The 18,090-nt window shown below is 37.6% G+C and overlaps 2 protein-coding genes and 1 long non-coding RNA gene across 8 annotated transcripts in view; all 3 read left to right on the top strand.

The window, feature by feature from the left end:
- The window catches only part of LOC121295129 (transient receptor potential cation channel subfamily M member 7-like), a 42,668-nt gene extending 40,862 nt beyond the window's left edge, over window positions 1-1,806 (top strand). For all 4 annotated transcript variants that reach the window (XM_041219543.1, XM_041219544.1, XM_041219541.1 and 1 more), the window contains 2 exons: window positions 133-239; window positions 714-1,806. In XM_041219543.1, the coding sequence (XP_041075477.1) occupies window positions 133-239; window positions 714-844 (238 nt within the window). In that variant the 3' untranslated portion in view covers window positions 845-1,806. The remainder of the gene's footprint in view (window positions 1-132; window positions 240-713) is intronic.
- Window positions 1,807-4,548: 2,742 nt separating this feature from the next.
- On the top strand, window positions 4,549-7,734 carry LOC121295097. The gene is made up of 4 exons (XR_005946851.1): window positions 4,549-4,751; window positions 5,903-6,000; window positions 6,221-6,297; window positions 6,929-7,734. It is a non-coding gene; the product is annotated as an uncharacterized LOC121295097 (long non-coding RNA).
- Window positions 7,735-7,994: 260 nt separating this feature from the next.
- LOC121294459 (putative ubiquitin carboxyl-terminal hydrolase 50) lies at window positions 7,995-18,078 on the top strand. 3 transcript variants are annotated; one of them, XM_041218158.1, is made up of 7 exons: window positions 7,995-8,226; window positions 11,614-11,820; window positions 12,255-12,450; window positions 13,411-13,629; window positions 15,939-16,081; window positions 16,650-16,782; window positions 17,050-18,078. In XM_041218158.1, the coding sequence occupies exons 1-7, from the start codon at window positions 8,168-8,170 to the stop codon at window positions 17,242-17,244; spliced, it is 1,152 nt and encodes a 383-aa protein (XP_041074092.1). In that variant the 5' UTR covers window positions 7,995-8,167; the 3' UTR covers window positions 17,245-18,078. The 3 variants fall into 3 exon arrangements, with proteins under 3 accessions (XP_041074092.1, XP_041074095.1, XP_041074094.1); XM_041218161.1 differs by lacking the exon at window positions 11,614-11,820; XM_041218160.1 differs by lacking the exons at window positions 7,995-8,226; window positions 17,050-18,078 and adding an exon at window positions 10,856-11,226 and having other exon boundaries at window positions 16,650-17,043.
- Window positions 18,079-18,090: the final 12 nt, after the last annotated feature.

Genomic DNA, 18,090 nt, shown 5'->3' with positions numbered 1-18,090 from the left:
ATGCACCACACAGTTTTGTACCAGGTCCACATCTATCAGATTCTCTCTCTCTCTCTCTCATATATAATTAATATATCACCCAAAGCGGCGACAAGGAGCATTAAAATGACATAATTTTCTTTTTGTTTACAGGTCATATGACATGGTATTTGGACCAGCAAACTTGGGAGATGATGCCATTAAAAACTTTCGGGCAAAACACCACTGCAATTCCTGCTGCAGGAAACTCAAACTTCCTGGTAGGAATTTCTCATTAACTTTTAAACACTGCTCTATATAGCTGAAGCGAATAGAGGGGATTTCAAAATGTAAGGTGTGAATTAATGTGTTTCAGACCGGTAGAAATCAGCAATGAGACAGTGGGTACATATCCTTTTATTATAAAATATTTGGTAAGCATGTATTATATGGCTTGAAGCCAAAAATGTTTTCCCTTCCTACTTATAACCCCTAAATGTTGTATTTTTTTCCCATAGAACTGCATAGAATTGTGCACCTTTTAAAAATAAATTAATAAATGAGAAATGTTTTTGTGACAATTTGTTTTTAAAAAATCCCATATTGACAACAATTTAGAAGAGTAAAAGTAATCCTATACTGCCTCTAATTAAGCACTGTAACGTAGCTCTGAATCTCTTGTAGTGCTTTTATGTATGCTAGCATTGCATGAATAGAGAGTTTACACAGAGTATGGACTCTCTTGTTTCCCTTAGATCTGAAGAGGAATGACTATACACCAGACAGTGTTCAAGTCACCTTGTCCCAAGACGACACACCAGAGGTGTCCATTCAACCTGGAAGCGGTACCAAAGAGCCCAAGCATTCTATACGTCTCATGTTGTAAATGAAGCAGCCAGTGTTATAAAGGGGAGTAGGTAACAAGCTCTGTCCTGGGAGTGCTTATGAAAAGAAAGAGAGCAGGTGCTACAGGTGGAAATGACCTGTTTTAGGCACTGCACGATCTTGATATCAAAGAGCGGAAAGTTTAGGACTTAACAACAAACAAACAAAACATGACAACAAGCGAATATGTATACATTGTATTTCAGGACAACAGCTAGCAGCACAGATTTAGAGAGCAGGTGCAATTATGAAGAACCACAAAGATTTTAAGTTATGTAAATGGCAAAAATGTACTTTTTAAATATCTTTATATATATATATATATATATATATATATATATATATATATATATATATTTATATATATATATATATATATATAGTGTGTGTTTATTGTTAAATAATAGCATATAAAGCGGCTATCAATTGGTACAATCTTACTGTATAGATGGTGGTGTATTTATTGTTCTGAATTAAAGAAGTTGCCTTGTATAAAGTAAAAACAATAAGTGCATTGCCTTAGAGGTCTTTGTTCTGGCAGGTTTGAAAGGGGACAATCCTGTCTTTTTTTTTAATAATGTAAAATCATGTAGAAATATCTGGATTATGGTATTTGTGGTACAGTATAATATGGATTCAAAATCTTGTATGATATGGGCAGATTGCAATGTAACTTTTTTGTGTAATTGAATAGTTTAAAAAGAAAACTTTGTCCACCGGAAACTGTTTAAAGGCGAGGGTTTTTAAGTTGCAAAGGTACTATTGTCTTTTTAAAATGTATTCTAAAACATATTTTAATCTAGTGTATCTTATAGATACAGTTATCTGGCACGAACAAAATAGGTTATAAAATGGGTTATTTTATGCAGATGGGGGAATGGGGAACCATAGTACTGAAAGTATAAATAAAAACTGTATACAATTTTGTATCTTTTAATCTAATAAAATACACATTTTGAATTACCTCTGTTTATTTTAATTTACAATTTTATTTTCAGGACAATTCAGTTATTCTGCAGGACACTGGAATCTCTGTAACTGATTTTACAGTGGCAGCACTATATACCCCTTACAAGAGAAGCATATGCCAGGTGATGATCTGGTGGATGTACAAGTATGGTTAGAGTTCTGTTCTGCATATCTTGAACAAATAGTGCTGATGTGTGGTGATTTTAAAATTGGAAACAAATTGCCTTACAATCTTCTTGTGGCACACAAAGCCTTATTTCAATATAATTTGCAAACACACATTTCCCTTTCTTGGCACGTTATTTGTCGTTGTCATGCTCTGCCTTGTGTTTCAATAAGCATCCACAATAGTTCAGTCCCTTTTATATTAAACACCACATAAAGCAAGCCCCTTTACCTGCATTGCACCAACTCTAATGCATTGTTTGATGTTTGCTGTGCTTTAAGTTTATCAGTCTCTGGTTTGTGTATGCTTCATAAAGATAAGTTTAGCTGCTTGCCTCTACATTTCTGCACTTGTGGTAATTCTCTGCATATTTAAAATCATGCAAATGCTTGCTGGGAAAATATGTTGGACTACATTCCATATTACACTGGTGCTGTGCTTGATAACCATGTTGTCAGCCTTGGCAGAGTTGTGGACTGTATTTTGTAAAGATTCCTGCTGTGCAAGGAGGAGTTATTTTCCTCTCCTTAATTAAATTGTTTGAAGTAAAGTCGCCCCTTTAAATGTGGCCAAAGTCTTGCTGGCAAAACTCCAAAAAGTGGTCCTTTCACTTTTCTCCAAAAGCTTCAAGGTCCCTATTTAGGAACAGTCTGCATTTTCAAAGCTGGAAACGGATGGCTTTAGCTGAACTACATGTCTGTGTGACCGTGATCATTAAATGAATAAAGGTCCACTGTGCTGCTGCTCTGCAGCATTGGTTGCAAATAATTCAAATTGCTGTGGAAGGTGTGTGTGTGTGTGTATATATATTATATAATATATAATTAAAATTTGAATAATAAACGACAGTAAAAAGCCGATCTCATAAGATTTGTTTTCATTTGTATCTGAAGTGAAATACATTAAACACAATGGGTGATTTGTTGCTTGATAGGTTGTACACTTGGATAAATGTATACAGGCCGGTAAGCTTCAAGATTAATTGCTCAATTTTACTTGGCGTGATCCATGTCTCTCCTTGTGAAACTCAAGACTCTGAACCCACGCAACGGTGTCCATGGTATCTGTGTTGCCTGGTGAACCCCCTTTTGGATTGTGCTCCTTGTTGTAGTACATCTTCTAATTGGTCCCTGTGTGGCAGCTAACGCATTTGTTATTGGAAACGAAGTACCATCTGTAATTGCGCTACAAAAACATGTACAGTGATAGTAAATACTGAAAACAGCCTAACCTATGTACCCATAATTTGCCTACTTGCAGGCAGCGAGGCTTTTAAACGGTTTTATAGAAACACATGAGTTAGGTAAACTAGTAGTGGGAGTTTAATTTGTATGAGTGTCAGTGCCACAAATCTTTTTGAAATGTGGTGCTAACTGTTTTGAACGTTTAGCACCAGAGAGCCCACTAGTGTTAAATGATCAAACCCCATTCTACTCGAGCTCGCCTCGCCACTTCTCACACGAACCTTCTCTCTTGTGAATGAGTGTCGGTCGTGTGAGTAGTCCAGTCCTAATAAATGAGAAAATACCATCTATGGTTGCTAAGAAGAACAAATAACCATGTCGACATATTTGCACCCCTGAGTGTGAAACAGAGTTCCTAATTGGTTGACTTGGTTGAAACCCTCTTAAGAATCTACAGTTCAATGGTATATTTGGTGACATGCTGCGAGGTTCTGTTCCTCGCTATATTGAAGAATAACTCTTCACGTACAAATTGATGTTTTTCATTTCAGCATAACTTTGTAATAAATAAGATATTTAGATGGTTGAAAATGCGCCTTACTGGAGTTGGTTGTCACATCGTATGTTCTTACTTTTACAGTAGACAATAATGCAACATTTTAGTTTTTTTTTTTTTTTTAAATAACAAAGTTTCTACTGTGTACAATGACAGAAAAAGTGGTATTTTTACTTTTTATGTGAACATAAAAAAAATACAGACCTATATATATATTTGAAATATATATCCCACATTTTGGTGTAAAAAAAAAATAAAATAAAGAAAAAATATAAGACTTCTTCCTATAGGATTTACATGTGACAACCAACCCCCAAAACTGTATGACAACCTGCCCCAACTAGACTTTACATGATAATTTAATTCTCTCAGTACTACTGGGAGAACCTACTAGTTTTGTTTGTACACCAACAGTTAGCCAGTATCTGGTTCCATTTAACATGGCCAGCAGTTCAAACAAACTCCAATACTACTAAGAGTTATAACATAAATAGCAAGATCTGCATTTTTTCACTTTGGGTATGCAAAAAAAATGAAATATGTGCTAACCTTTATGTTAGATTGACCTCAAATTAAAAGAAGGCTGAGTTCCAGACAATAGAACACACATTTCCGTGTTAGTATCACCTGACTTCGCCATCTAATTTCATAGCTATGAGTACTGTGAAACCAACCCGTGTGACAACCAACCCAGCCTCCCCTATTTTATTTTTTTTTATAATTGTTTGGTGATTGGTCTGGAAATTGCCGAGTCACCTTTACTCCTCCCAGTTCACTTGCCACAATAACCGGTTTCTCCTCTTCTGAGACGTTCGTGACAGGTAAGGATTAGATCTTTAAGGTGTGGTGCTCTGCCTACTGAACGCAGCCCTGGTAACTGCTTCACCCTCCAAGTGATTCAGCATAATTTGCAACATAAAACGGCGTATGCTGGTCGCAAGAGGATATCCACAGTTAAACAAAGTACCAGACGATAGTAGCGAGGACAGTGGCAGGAAGTTATGGCTGTAATAAAAGTACACGTAGAATACTGGTAAGCGATTTAAACTGTAAATAACGCTAGTTCAATTGTTTGTACTTATTATAATATAATAAATTCTGACGTTGGATGTTTGTTCGGTGGTTGTAAAATCATTAACCCAGTTGACAGGCTGTTGCATTGACGATGTGTGGCGATTTATATTTTTCTTTCCAGTACAGTTTGCTTCTCCTTTTAATTGGTACGGAACGCTGTCCTAATAATTACTGTACAAATCAATTGCTAACTACGGAATCTCAAGAAAGCTACAACCACACACCTGAAAAATCCCCCAATCGAACCATTGTAAAACCGGTTTGCAGTTCAAATACGAGAGTCAGAATTATGGTGTTGAATACTGAGTAACATTTAAATATTAAAAACACAACGGGCGTTTTTGGTAATGTCAAATTATTTAAGAAGGCAAATGTGGTTTAAAAAAAAAAAAAAAAAAGTTTATTAATACTTATAAAACTGGATTGATTTGGGTATGTACAGCGAATATTGTGGGAGTAAAATGTATTTCAATTTTAAAGGTAACTTTGAAATGTGTGATTTATAAAAGAAAAGTATGTATGTTTTCAAATATTTGCATTGTGCTTTAATAGCACCGTGCATTTATTTTGATGAATATACGGATTGGTCATTTTAAATGGTTGTATCATTAATTTACCGATTTGAGGTCAGATGTTCAGCATCTGTTGACTAAAGTCTGATGAAAGCTGTCTGGCCCACAGTATTGCTTTTTAAAACTTTGTTATTTTTTTAATAATAAAGAATGGAAATAATTGAATTACAATAGCTTAAAACTTGAAACCACCACATTGGTCACAGGAAGGCATTGTTAAAAATGGTTCAGAGTAGTTTCTTGCTACTGTATGTTTGTAAATGTGCCTGCAGCGTTTGCTTCAGAATGATGCAAGACATTGTACATATTCGTGTAATTGTGGGGTAGTATAAGAAACTGAGCCAGATGTCACAAGTGAATCGAGTTTTTTGTTCACAGCCAGACTATAATTCCAACCTTGTACTCCCTTCCCTCCTCAGGAGTTGCATTTTATATGCTACGATGTTTGTTTATTGAAGTTTACCAACACAGAGTTGGAATATGACTTAATGCTCCTACTTTTATGTATTAATTGTCTTGTGTGGGATTTTTTTGTCAGTGGGAAATGAGGGTACGCCTCCCGGTATCGGGAACTTGCCAAAAAGGTCAAAGAGCATGTTCCTGATGCCGAAGTCACCGGAGCCGAAGGAAGAAGCAGTAAGGCTACATTTATTGACTATACCTCCCAATTATAAAAATGTGTGTTCTGAAAATGCCTTCCCTTAAATTGTAGAATTTCTTAAATATGCTAAGATACCTAGATGACTGGGGGCAACAGGTGCTGCTCTGTATAATTGAATAATTACCTGAGCCGCACAAACTTAGTCAACGTTTCAAAATGCTAAACTATAATACAAACTTTTTTTCCCATCCACAGCCAGCTTTGAGATCACCGTGAATGACCAGCTGATATTCTCCAAGTTGGAAACAAAAGGCTTTCCTTATGCTGAAGATGTAAGTTAATGATGGAGAAGTGATTCCCAAACTGGGGGCTGCAAGATGTTTTCAGCATGTAAAGAATTGTTTTCCAAACAACCCTGCTGACTGATAGCCCTAGGACAGGGGAGGCACCCTTTGCTTGGTGTTTAGGGTTACTGTATTTTTAATAGAACACTTGCATCATTGATGTCAGCTCTAGGTATAGTTCATTCCTTGCCTTAAGTATAATCTTCATGTCCTCTGCCTGCACTAACACAGTGTTCCCTAGTACATCAATGGAATGATTTAAAAACAAACATTCACATTTCTGTGGATTAATTGAGTGAGAGTCTTCAGAGTTCTAAAACAAGGTAGTACTGTGATTCCAGCAATTGGATCCAGTGGACAAAAAAAAGAATAGCAAAACTTTACAACAGACTCATAAGATCAAATTACAGTGCTTATTTTGCTCTAGTTTAAATGCTGTAGAATAACTCAAATGTTAAAGATTCAATGGCACAGTTGATTAGGTAGTGGCTATGTGATATTGTAACAAGCAGTGTGTAAAGTGGTCTGAGTGAGTACAATTTAACGGGATCTTTGGACTTTTATCAAGAAAATTTGGGTAGACTTTAAAATCTGCTTTGCACTTTCTTCTTTGTTTTAGATCCTCGATGCGGTTGAGAAAGCCAGCCGTGGAGAAACCATCTCTAAAATCACTAAGAAGCAGAACTGTGTTGTGATGTAGGATGGTTGCTTCCTGAAAATAAGAAATAATTCCTACATTTTAATCTGGGACGCGGTTCTTAGGATGACTGTTTGCATTTAAACCTGCAATGCGAACACGAAAAGAAACAAGAACCCCATTCTCTAGGCATTTAGAATTGAGGAATGCATTTCTTGAGCTTTCTGTCAAGTAGAGTAATTCAGCAAGGTAAATGAGTAAAAGAAACAAACTATAGCAGACTGCGAAGTTAATTTACTGGATGGAGGAGAATTTAATGTTCAGTGAAGGCTGCTCTGTAGTTTGTGTGTTTCTTCTATGCTGACTGACTACATATTTTAATTGTGTGTGTGTGTGTTTTTGTTTGTTTTTTCCTATTGTATGGTAAAAATGTAGCAGAAGGTGACTCTCTATTATAAATACTGTTGCTTATGAACAGACATTTTCTGTTGAATTCAAATCCAGTTAATTTGAAGTAAACATTCCCTGCTCATAAAAAAGCACGTCGAGTTCATGGTTTAACACAAATGAATGATTTCCTAATATGAATTAGGTGGAAAGTCTATGAGTGGTTAATAACGTACACCCAGACTACCAAATGTTATTATTGTAGCGTGTTTCCTTCTGTATTTGTAACAACTAATATATTACTATTTCCCATGCTTGTCTTAATAGTAATCCACTTTTTTATTTTTATTTTTTAAAATGAATTTGGTACTTGACAATAAAAAAAAAAATATATACAAATATTTCTATTGCTGTCTTTGATCATTTTGTTTTATTTTGTTTTTATTGATGTGTATGAAACAACACAATTGTCTATTTTCCATATAGAAAATCCATCTGAATTCACTGCACGTTTAGGAAACAAATGAAATGCAAAAATGGGGTGGGGGTTGAGTCATTCTGAAGATATGAATGAAAGGCTATTGTCTGTTTCACTTCAAAACAAACAGCATGGGTGGTGTGATGGCAAATGAATAAGCCTACACAAGCGAAGAGCCTTTTCAAGCATTCACTAGCGGTTATTGAGCACAGCTTGTTTCAAATTGTTAGAAAGGAATACTGGTATTAAATGTATTCTATTCCTAGAACTCTTCTGAATGTAAACCATGACATGTGTAATGTTGAGTTCTGTTATACATGGTGTACTGGTGAGGGTTCTAATATTATAAAAGAGAGATGCCCTTAAGGATATATAAAGGTTTCTTTTTCAAGCAGAAGATCATCACAGGACACAGGTAAACGATTTAAGATGGAGGTACAAACATTCCTGCCATGTTGTCTTAAGTTTTAATTTTGTAATTTGGGAAACCAGTTGGATAAATTCTGACGTTGGATGTTTGTTCTGTGGTTGTAAAATCAATAACCCAGTTGACAGGCTGTTGCTATGACGATGTGTGGTGATATATATTTTTCTTTCCAGTACAGTTTGCTTCTCCTTTTAATTTGTACGGAATGCTGTCCTAATAATTACTGTACAAATCAATTGCTAACTACCGAATCTCAAAGAAGCTACAACCACACACCTGAAAAATCCCCCAATCGAAGTGGAAATTGCTGAGAACATAGATGTGTTGGGAAGAAGCCTTTTCTTACCGATAAATCAGTAACATGAATAATCACACAGATAAATACGCATTCAATTCTTTGTGGGATGTCTTATAGTGGTAAATAAAAACACTTTTAAAATCTCAAATGTTTATTTTACTGAAAAGTAAATATTGGAACTAAATCTATTTTTTGGGGGTCAAACCTCTATAGTTTATAAAATCCTCAACTTTAACTGAATGTATATGCTGTCCCAGTATCTACTGCGCAGTATACTGTAGTAAATACATCCCATTGATGATGTCATAATTGTCTGTGAGGTCAGAGATTTGTATGATGAGCTCATGAGACAGTTTGAAGTTAAAACATGAAAATAATACATTTTAAAAAGGATAAAACTTCATGGAGTACTCCAATGGAAGGTAATTTTTAAAATTTTTGCTAAAGTGTTATTGATGTATTGTTTAATAATTTAAAAATATATTTATGGTAGAATTACTTCTATATTTGCTGCTAAGATTGAACATTTTGTTTGGCATCATATATTACATCTCTATAGTGTTCTTAGACTTCAATTATTTTCCATTGTCATTGTACAGTAATAATATACAAACTCCCTCTTCATACAGTGTCCCTTTATGAACAAGAAGGTTTGGGGTAAAATTGTAATTTAAGGTTAGGATTGGATTCATGTGTAGATATTGTGGAGCATTTGATTCCGTCAAAGAAACAATAATGTATACATGTTGTAACAACCTGTAACAGAACTTAAAGACTAACCTGAGAAATATTTTAGGAATTCTTGGTGTGATGTTTTGGATCAAATTACTACAAAAGAATTTGCAATTTTAAATGAGCAGTTGCCAAGATACAGTTGTCTGGGACATCAGACACAAACAAAAACTGACTCCACTGCCCTGACAATGTAGAAAACAATCTATGAATATAGTTCAAACATAATCTATTTCCACTTCTCTCATATGTTTAAACTATAAAATAAATTATGCGTGGTCTATAACGCCAAATCAATCACATGTTGTTCTAAATGTAACTAGATATCATTTCCATATTAAGCAAAACAATAGTATAATATTCTGTAGCTCTGTCAAAAATCTTTACAGCCATAAAGAGCATTTAAATAATTTAAGTATATTGCATGAGTTTATAGTTGGCAGTAATGAAAAGGAAATACAGGTTAATAACCAACCTATAACAAAAAAGGTGTAACAAACATGTCTGAACAGGCCTCTTCTGGCCCTGATATCACAGGTGTGTTTGGACAGTCAAGGGCTAGTGTTTGCAATGATCACACCTTTCTAAAGTTTAGCGCTGGACAAATCTAGACTTCAGAATCTCTCAGGGTTTCTCAGGAAGAGTATTTTAACTTGGAAGCATGAAGAAATAAAGCGGTAGATTGTTCTTCAATATGATATGGCTATGGACACAGGCTTTGCCACAATCAAAGAGGTACAGTGGGTCCCAGGGGAGTGCCTGGAAGTGGAGATGGTGTGTTTGGTCTCCGAACATGATAGCTTATGCAGCCAGAAACTTTTCAGATCTAAAAAGGTCAAACCTGTTGTTTCATTGCCATTTAAAGTCAAAGCTCCTGGTCTTACAAAACCTCATTGCACCCAATCTGTGAAGGAGATATTCTTTCAGTTGCTGGATAGCAGCACAGTCCAGACTTTCTGTGAAAGGGTTAATAATCATGCTGTGGAAGAATACAAACTCCAGAAGAGAAAGGAAAAGTGGAAAGCAATTGACAACGAGGACTTCCTGTCCTGGATAGCCGTCACTCTCCAAGGAGGCCTGTTTGAGGACCTGAAGGAGGACGGGATGAAAGATGTCATTTCTGTCGTGGAAAAGGGGCAAGACAAATTCCCAGGGGGTCGCTTTCTCGAGATTTTGCAGTATTTGAAAGGCAAGAAGGAAGACCTGGAGGAACAGTGGGAAACCATTCACAATCTGCAAGGCAAACTCACCCAGAATCTCCAGAGGTTCTACACTCCTTATCAGAAGCTTGGTGTCAGAAAATGCACATTTAAGTTCAAAGGTCAAGCAGCTAAGTCTGGGCCAATCTGCAGCGGGCTAAATGTGGCGATTCTTTACGATCTGGAATGTGGCTATGTCTGTAATTTCTTCCTGTATTCGGCCGATCACCTTCATAAACAAGTGAAAAGTCCTCTTGTGGTGCACATACTTCACAAGCTTCTTAAACCTTATTACAATAAGGGGTATCATGTGCAATTGGACAGTTCTGCCTACATGAGTGGGAGATTAAGTGAGCACTTTGCTGCTTTTGGAATATTTCTTCATTTTACAAGTTTTTGGACTGGATATGTTTTTAACTCCACGTCTTCTAACACTGAAGGAGATCAGGATTTATCAAGCTCAGCGTATCACCATCTGCAAGGCTGGACTGGACCTGTCATCTTTCCACTTTCAACAGAGCCTGAAGAGTTAATGTTCCTGCAAGCTCTCTGGCTTGTGGTGCACCTGGGTTGCGTCGGCTCTTTTGTGCTGAGTTCACAGCAGTCCAGTAACACAATATCCTTGTACGAGTTTACAAAAGCTCTTGCTACTCAGCTGTCAAATAAGCACTTCTGTTCCAGTTTACTTTTACCACCGTTAGTTTGCAATGATCTGCCCATAAATGCAGACAATGTAGACAAGAATGTCATTGGCTTCAGGTTTGTATTTAAATGTATTTTTTACAAAAAAGATCAGTGCTGTCAGCTACGCTTGTCTAATTTTGTTGGTTGAATAAGAACAAAACTTCATGGAAACTTACAATTATTTTAGTTTTTTTACACTTAATGTAAGACTGTTATTTTGTCCCTAAGCAACATAAGAGCTTATTTGTATTGTTTTTACAATAAACTTAAAAAATATACCAAGAAAAACATTCAAATGCACTATTGAAGGTGTCATTTTAAATATGGGATAAACAATGCTTCTACTAAAAATGAGGTTTGCTTTTCGTAATTTTGGTTCCGATTTGTACATTTGTGTCATAACAATGCTGTTCCTTAGTATAGTTTCATCTTGTTCTGTAATTGTCTTTTATTTTTGTGCAGTGAAGAATGTAAAGCTTTAGAGAACAGCTGCTCTTTTGAAAGAGATGTTTCCAGTACCAAACAGAGAAGGAGTCCTTACCCCAGACTTACGGGGCTGATTAACTTGGGAAACTCCTGCTACATGAATGCTGTGCTGCAGTGTCTCTCCGGCACTGCAAGCCTAGTCGAATACCTTTTATCCAGAGTAAACCAGGTAGATTTAGCCAGGTTGGTACCCAGAAACAAAATACTCTAGCTTTCTTGATTTCTTTTTCTGTGTATTTTAGTGACTGTAGTATTGATTGTCCGTGATAATAGTACTGGCTACAGCCCGGAAGCTATGTGACCTTCCTTACAAAGCTTGGAAAGAGAGAGGGGCAAGGGTAGAGGAGGGGATTCAAACCCAGGTGAAAGGCTAGTGTTTTTCCCCACTGCATCCTCAGTTTGTAGAAACGTTAAAATAAACTTTCAAGACGTTGAAAAAGGCTTTTAGTCGAAACCTTTGTCGTTTTGAATTTATTACGTTTCTTGTAGTATTTCAAAATTTGGCAGTAGTTGTTTTATAGTTAGGGATTACATTTGTAATGTAGTTTCCAGTAAGCTAAAACGATCTCTCTGAAGCACATTCATTCTGCTGAGTGTTGTCTTTGTCTTGCTTGTAGATGCAGGTGTGACGCTGTCTGTGCGTTCATTACCCTTCTGACAGAAATGTGGACAGGTGAATATGAGCACATATCTCCTGTGGAAATAAGGACTGTCATTGGATCTCTGCACCCCCAGTTTGCCAGCAACACTCAACAGGATGCACAGGAGCTTCTGCTTTACCTGTTCAATAGACTGCATGAGGTTCTAAAAAAAGTAAGTACACCAATCTGATGCCCAATGGTCCAAATTCCATTTGCAGTAAACAGTCACCAATGAATCCTATTTCAGTATACAATGTAATATGGCTGTGGGACACTGCAGCATTTCTTGTTTTGATGGCTCTTTTTGGCTAGGAGGTTGATCTCCAATACTTGTGTGGTTTGCTACCACCTAGTGGCTCTTTCAAAACACAAAGTGCCTTTACCAGTTCTGATGCTGCAGCACTAGCCACATATCCTGCTAAACTAGATGATTGTGGGTAAGAGTAATACTAGTCATTCTCAAATGAATGTACAATGTTTGTCCACTAATCACTACACAGGTTATATGCAGGAGCACATGACATTAACCCACCTGGGATCATCAAATTAAGATGGTATCAAATAACAGCTGTTACTCATTTAAACATCATTTGTTTAGTAGACTCTCCCTGTTACCATGCGTGAATCGTTCTATCTCCATTGTCAAACTCTATCTAAAAATCTTTTGTGACAAAGATAGAAATACATTATGCTACTAAGGTGATAACATCGATGTTTGGAGTATTGGTTCAGCCACTCAAGAGGGATTTGAGTCTCACTTGCCCCAACTTATGGCTGGAGACTAAATTGATGCATAACTGTTCAGGCACCTGGCAAGTCCAGTGGTTTATGGGTTGCAGCTAAGGTTATCATATGATTCCCTGTACACTTGAACAGTTTGGGACAGTTCAGGCTTTTCAACTCACACCCCAATGTATTCTGGTAAGTGTAGTCCTGCTGCGAAAGATACCTGAGACAGGTCAAACGTACCAGAATTCATTGCAATGTGAGTTGAAAAGCCCACACTGTTCAGTCTATATGGAGTCATGGTAACCCTAGTTGCAGCAGCGCATTCAAATCGGGCACACAGTCCTCATTTCTTTTCATTGGTCAGGAGGACCATTGATTTGAAAATGGTTTCTCGTTACCGCAGACCACTGTCAGAAAGCAGCCTAGAGGAAGCCTGAAGAGGCAGGAAGCTGGCAAATCCTTTGATCACTCGAGCGAGACCTCCATCATCACTCATCTTTTTGAAGGGCAGCTCTGCTACGTCACGCTGTGTCTCCAGTGTGACAATCAAACACGCACCGATGAGGTCTTTACCATTCTGTCCTTGCCCATTCCTCCTGGAGCCTGTAGATGTTCTCTTCTGGTAAGGAAATTGATTAAAAAAAAACCAAGGTGGTGTTCTGCACTGGGAGTCTGACTCCCTGCTTTGCTTGTAATGCCAGGGGCTGGTTTACAGTTGTGGAAGATTTGGGGTTTAGAAACAGTATGACATCTTACACTGATCAAAAATATAAAACAAACATGTAAAGTATTGGTCCCATGATTCATGTGCTGAAATAAAAGATCCCAGAAATTTTCCATACACACAAAAAACTTATTTCTCTCAAATTTTGTGCACAAATTTGTTTACATCCCTGTTAATGAGCATTTCTCCTTTGCCAAGATAATCCATCCAGGTGTGGCATCTCAAGAAGATGATTAAACAGAATGATCATTACACAGATACACCTTGTACTGGGGACAATAAAAGGCCACTCTAAAATGGGCAGTTTTGTCACACAACACAATGTCACAGATGTCTCAAGTTTTCAGGGAGTGTGCAATTGGCATGCTGACTGCAGGAATGTCCACCAGAGCTGTTGCCAGAGAATTGAATGTTCATTTATCTACCATAAGCTGCCTCCAATGTCGTTTTAGAGAATTTGACAGTACGTCCAACCGGCCTCACAACCGCAGACCACGTATAACCACGCCAGCCCAGGACCTCCACATCCGGCTTCTTCACCTGCGGGATCGTCTGAGACCAGCCACCCGGACAGCTGATGAAACGGTTTGCACAACTGAAGAATTTCTGCACAAACTGTCAGAAACCGTCTCAGGGAAGCTCATCGGTGTGCTCGTCGTCCTCACCAGAGTCTTGACCTGACTGCTGTTCGGCGTCGTAACCGACTTCAGAGGGCAAATGCTCACCTTCGATGGCCACTGGCACGCTGGAGAGGTGTGCTCTTCATGGGTGAATCCCGGTTTCAACTGTACCGGGCAGGTGGCAGACAGCGTGTATGGCGTAGTGTGTGCGAGGGGTTTGCTGATGTCAACGTTGTGAACAGAGTGCCCCATGGTGGTTGTGGGGTTATGGTATGGGCAGGCATAAGCTACGGACAACTAACACAATTGCATTTTATCGATGGCAATTTGAATGCACAGCGATACCGTGACGAGATCCTGAGGCCCATTGTCGTGCCATTCATCCGCCGCCATCACCTCATGTTTCAGCATGATAATGCACGGCCCCATGGCGCAAGGATCTGTACACAATTCCTGGAAGCTGAAAATGTCCCAGTTCTTCCATGGCCTGCATACTCACCAGACATGTCAACCATTGAGCATGTTTGGGATGCTCTGGATTGACGTGTACAACAGCGTGTTCCAGCTCCCATCAATATCCAACGAGTTTGCACAGCCATTGAAGAGGAGTGGGACAACATTCCACAGGACACAATCAACAGCCTGTTCAACTCTATGCGAAGGAGATGTGTTGAGCTGCATGAGGAAAATGGTGGTCACACCAGATACTGACTGGATTTTTTTTTTAGGTGTCTGTGACCAACAGATGCATATCTGTAGATAAATCCATAGATTAGGGCCTAATGAATTTATTTCAATTGACTGATTTCCTTATATGAACTCTGTAACATCTTTTAAATTGTTGCATGTTGAGTTTATACTTTTGATCAGTGTAGTTGGACGTGGGTATTTATTTAGCATCACTTGCATGATTGAGATTTTTAATAGAGAATTTCATAGCAGTTTGAGTCAGTCCAGGTTTTATTCTGAGGAAAATTACCACTAGGCCAGGTGCATCTAATTAAAGCCTGGAATAACCCGGCATTGCTTTGAACACAATGCTAATTACTTTTCCATAAACCCAACTTTTCTTTTTTTTTAAATATAAGAGTAAGGATGAAAGAGACAAAAACAATTTCAGAATGAGAATGAGGAATGCTGATTTAAACATGCATGACATCAAGGAAGTCCCTACATAACATATGTTTCTTTTTAGAATTAGTTAAAAACTGTACCAGCTGCTAAACATGGTGGGTCACAATAAAATTCCTCCCCCCATCATCACTCGTCTTTAGTCAAAACAACCATTCCAGCCAATTAGAGAGAGCAGAGCCAAACCCTTACAGCAGTGAGAAATCCGATTGCTAGGTGGAGTGAATGTGTGAGGTTAATACTGGGAAGCAACACCCTCACCTCTCCTTCAAACACAATCATTAAACATGCCACTTCCATTAAAATATGTATAATATATGTATATGTATAATATATCTCCATCTGATACAAACTGATATCAGGGTGTACTATATATTGCACCACCTATGATAAATCCTTGAGCTCCTCATTGAAAATGTTCTTCTTACACACCTTTCTGCTTACTTTAAACTGCAGGACTGCCTTGAGCTTTTTTTTCAGCAAAACACTTTGACACGGAATAACCAGATTCTCTGCTCCAGCTGTAGGATAAAGCGAGACACTGCTGTTTTGACCAGCATTTCCAAAGCACCTGAAATTCTCATCTTGCATTTAAAGAGGTAAATATATTTATTCCTTGATTATGGTAAGAATAAAATAGCAAGGGTGTGAAAAACTAACAAGTGAACCGCTGCAGCTCAGCAAAGGCTACTGTTCCTGAAAAAGGAAATGGAATGCAGATCTTGCATGGGGAATTGGAAACATTAGATATTTGGAATGAAAAGCCCTTGATGTCATGGATCCTAACTCACATTGTGCATATGTTTTTTAGTACAGTCTGGTTAATGTAAGTTCTTTTTAACTGTGTAATTCACAGTATGATGAAAAATGCTTTAAAATCAACATTTTGGATATTGCTCTTTTCTGATAGTGTTATACTGACATAATCTCAAAAATGGTTGCTTTGTTCTATTTGGAAGCTTAAGGATCTTTTTTATATATATTAAAAAAATCCTGATCCTGAAAAAAACAAGTCCCAAATTAAATGTTTATTATGTTTTATTTATAAGCAGAAGAGTTTCACTTTTGCTCTACATGGCCAACAAAGCATGACGCTTTCAGAAGAGTCAGAAGAAACAGTAATACATGGGAAACAGATATATAATTCATTTAAGATTTTTATTCTAGATTCGAAGTGGAAGGACTTAAGAAAAGGAAATTGCGGACTGATGTCAGCTTTTCATTGGAAAATCTAGATCTGTCCCCTTATTTATCATCATCCCCATCAAGTCATTCGAGATACTACCTTTACGCAGTAGTGGTGAGTAACCTGTAGCAGTGTTAAATCACAATGCTCATGAACTTACTATCGATTTTTGGTAATGGTTTTATTTGTCTGATCAGACTTAAATCTTTACTCTCTTCATAATTACTGTCCCCATCACCACCACCACGTTGCAAAGGTGATGTAAATATATCTTACAACCTATTCAAATCTACTAAGAGTAAATCTGAGATTTATAATGTTACTATAGGAACCAGGCTGACCCCCAGCATTAACTCTCATGTACAAATATGGATTTTTCAGAACCACAGTGGCGATTTAGACAGTGGGCACTACACTGCCTACCGCAAGAACGCTGTGACCCAGCGCTGGCACAGGTTTGACGATGAGATCGTCTCCGACATCCCCAGCTACTTGATCCAATCTCCAAATGCCTACATACTTTTCTACACTTGCCAGGATTTCCGGATGCCCTGTCTCAGACTGAGTACTTCTTAATCATGCGTAAAAAAATAAATGTACCTTCTCACCCACCCCATAAAACATGTGCACCATCCCATTCTACTCTTTGCATTTTTTAGGAATTGCACCCCCCCCCCAAAACAAATGATGTTTGCACCTATTGTAAAATTTAATTGGTTATTCTGTGAGTTCAAGCATCTAAATGGGATTTAAATGTTAAGCTTTTTTTGAAAACATTTGCAACTGTTCTGGGGTATCTTTGAAAGGATGATTTTTGTATTTGTTGACCTGTATTTGTGGATTGGGCAGTGTGTCTTTTATGATACTGGAAATGATGTATGATGAATGATGTATGGAAGAGATCCTATCCCTACACCTTCCTTTCCTGACTCCCAGTCACACAGGAACACTTACTAGGGGGGCCAGGAAATCAGAAGGCGGAAATGAGATCAGTCATCGGCTTCATTTTCCTCTGCCTAGAAACACCGAGACTGGAAATGCAGATAAAATACGCAAATGCCACCGAGAATAATTAACAGCATCCTAAACGATAAGTGGCTCCATGGAATGGAAACCGTTCCATTACGAAAGTATATTTATAAGCAAATTGTCATAATATACACAATAATAAAGAGGGACAGGCTTCCTAAGCTTTTGCTTCAGTGTAATATTTGTCTTTATAGTCAACTTTTTATAACACATTTTATTTATAGTATGCACACGTATTCTGCTTATTCCCCATTTAACAACTGAATCTAAGAGGAGGGTTTAATGTATAAACACAGTATATTCCTACTTTTTGGTTAATTTTAAGATAAACAGCAAGGCCCAAGTTGGAAGATAAAACTGACTTTTTAATAACCCAATGGCATGTGACTCTAC

This window comes from Polyodon spathula, chromosome 19 (assembly GCF_017654505.1).
Source record: "Polyodon spathula isolate WHYD16114869_AA chromosome 19, ASM1765450v1, whole genome shotgun sequence".
In the NCBI taxonomy this organism is placed as follows: Eukaryota; Metazoa; Chordata; class Actinopteri; order Acipenseriformes; family Polyodontidae; genus Polyodon; species Polyodon spathula.
The sequence above is the reverse complement of the archived record's forward strand: the minus strand, read 5'-3'. Positions and strand labels throughout refer to the sequence as shown.

What these genes read in the sequence shown, in the direction of transcription:
- LOC121294459 (XM_041218158.1), top strand. Translation starts at nt 8,168, where the DNA reads ATGCCCTTAAGGATATATAAAGGTTTCTTTTTCAAGCAGAAGATCATC. An exon ending in TGCATGAGGTTCTAAAAAAA is followed by an intron (nt 12,451 to 13,410) that starts GTAAGTACACCA and finishes TCGTTACCGCAG; the next exon opens with ACCACTGTCAGAAAGCAGCC. An exon ending in CTCATCTTGCATTTAAAGAG is followed by an intron (nt 16,082 to 16,649) that starts GTAAATATATTT and finishes TTTTTATTCTAG; the next exon opens with ATTCGAAGTGGAAGGACTTA.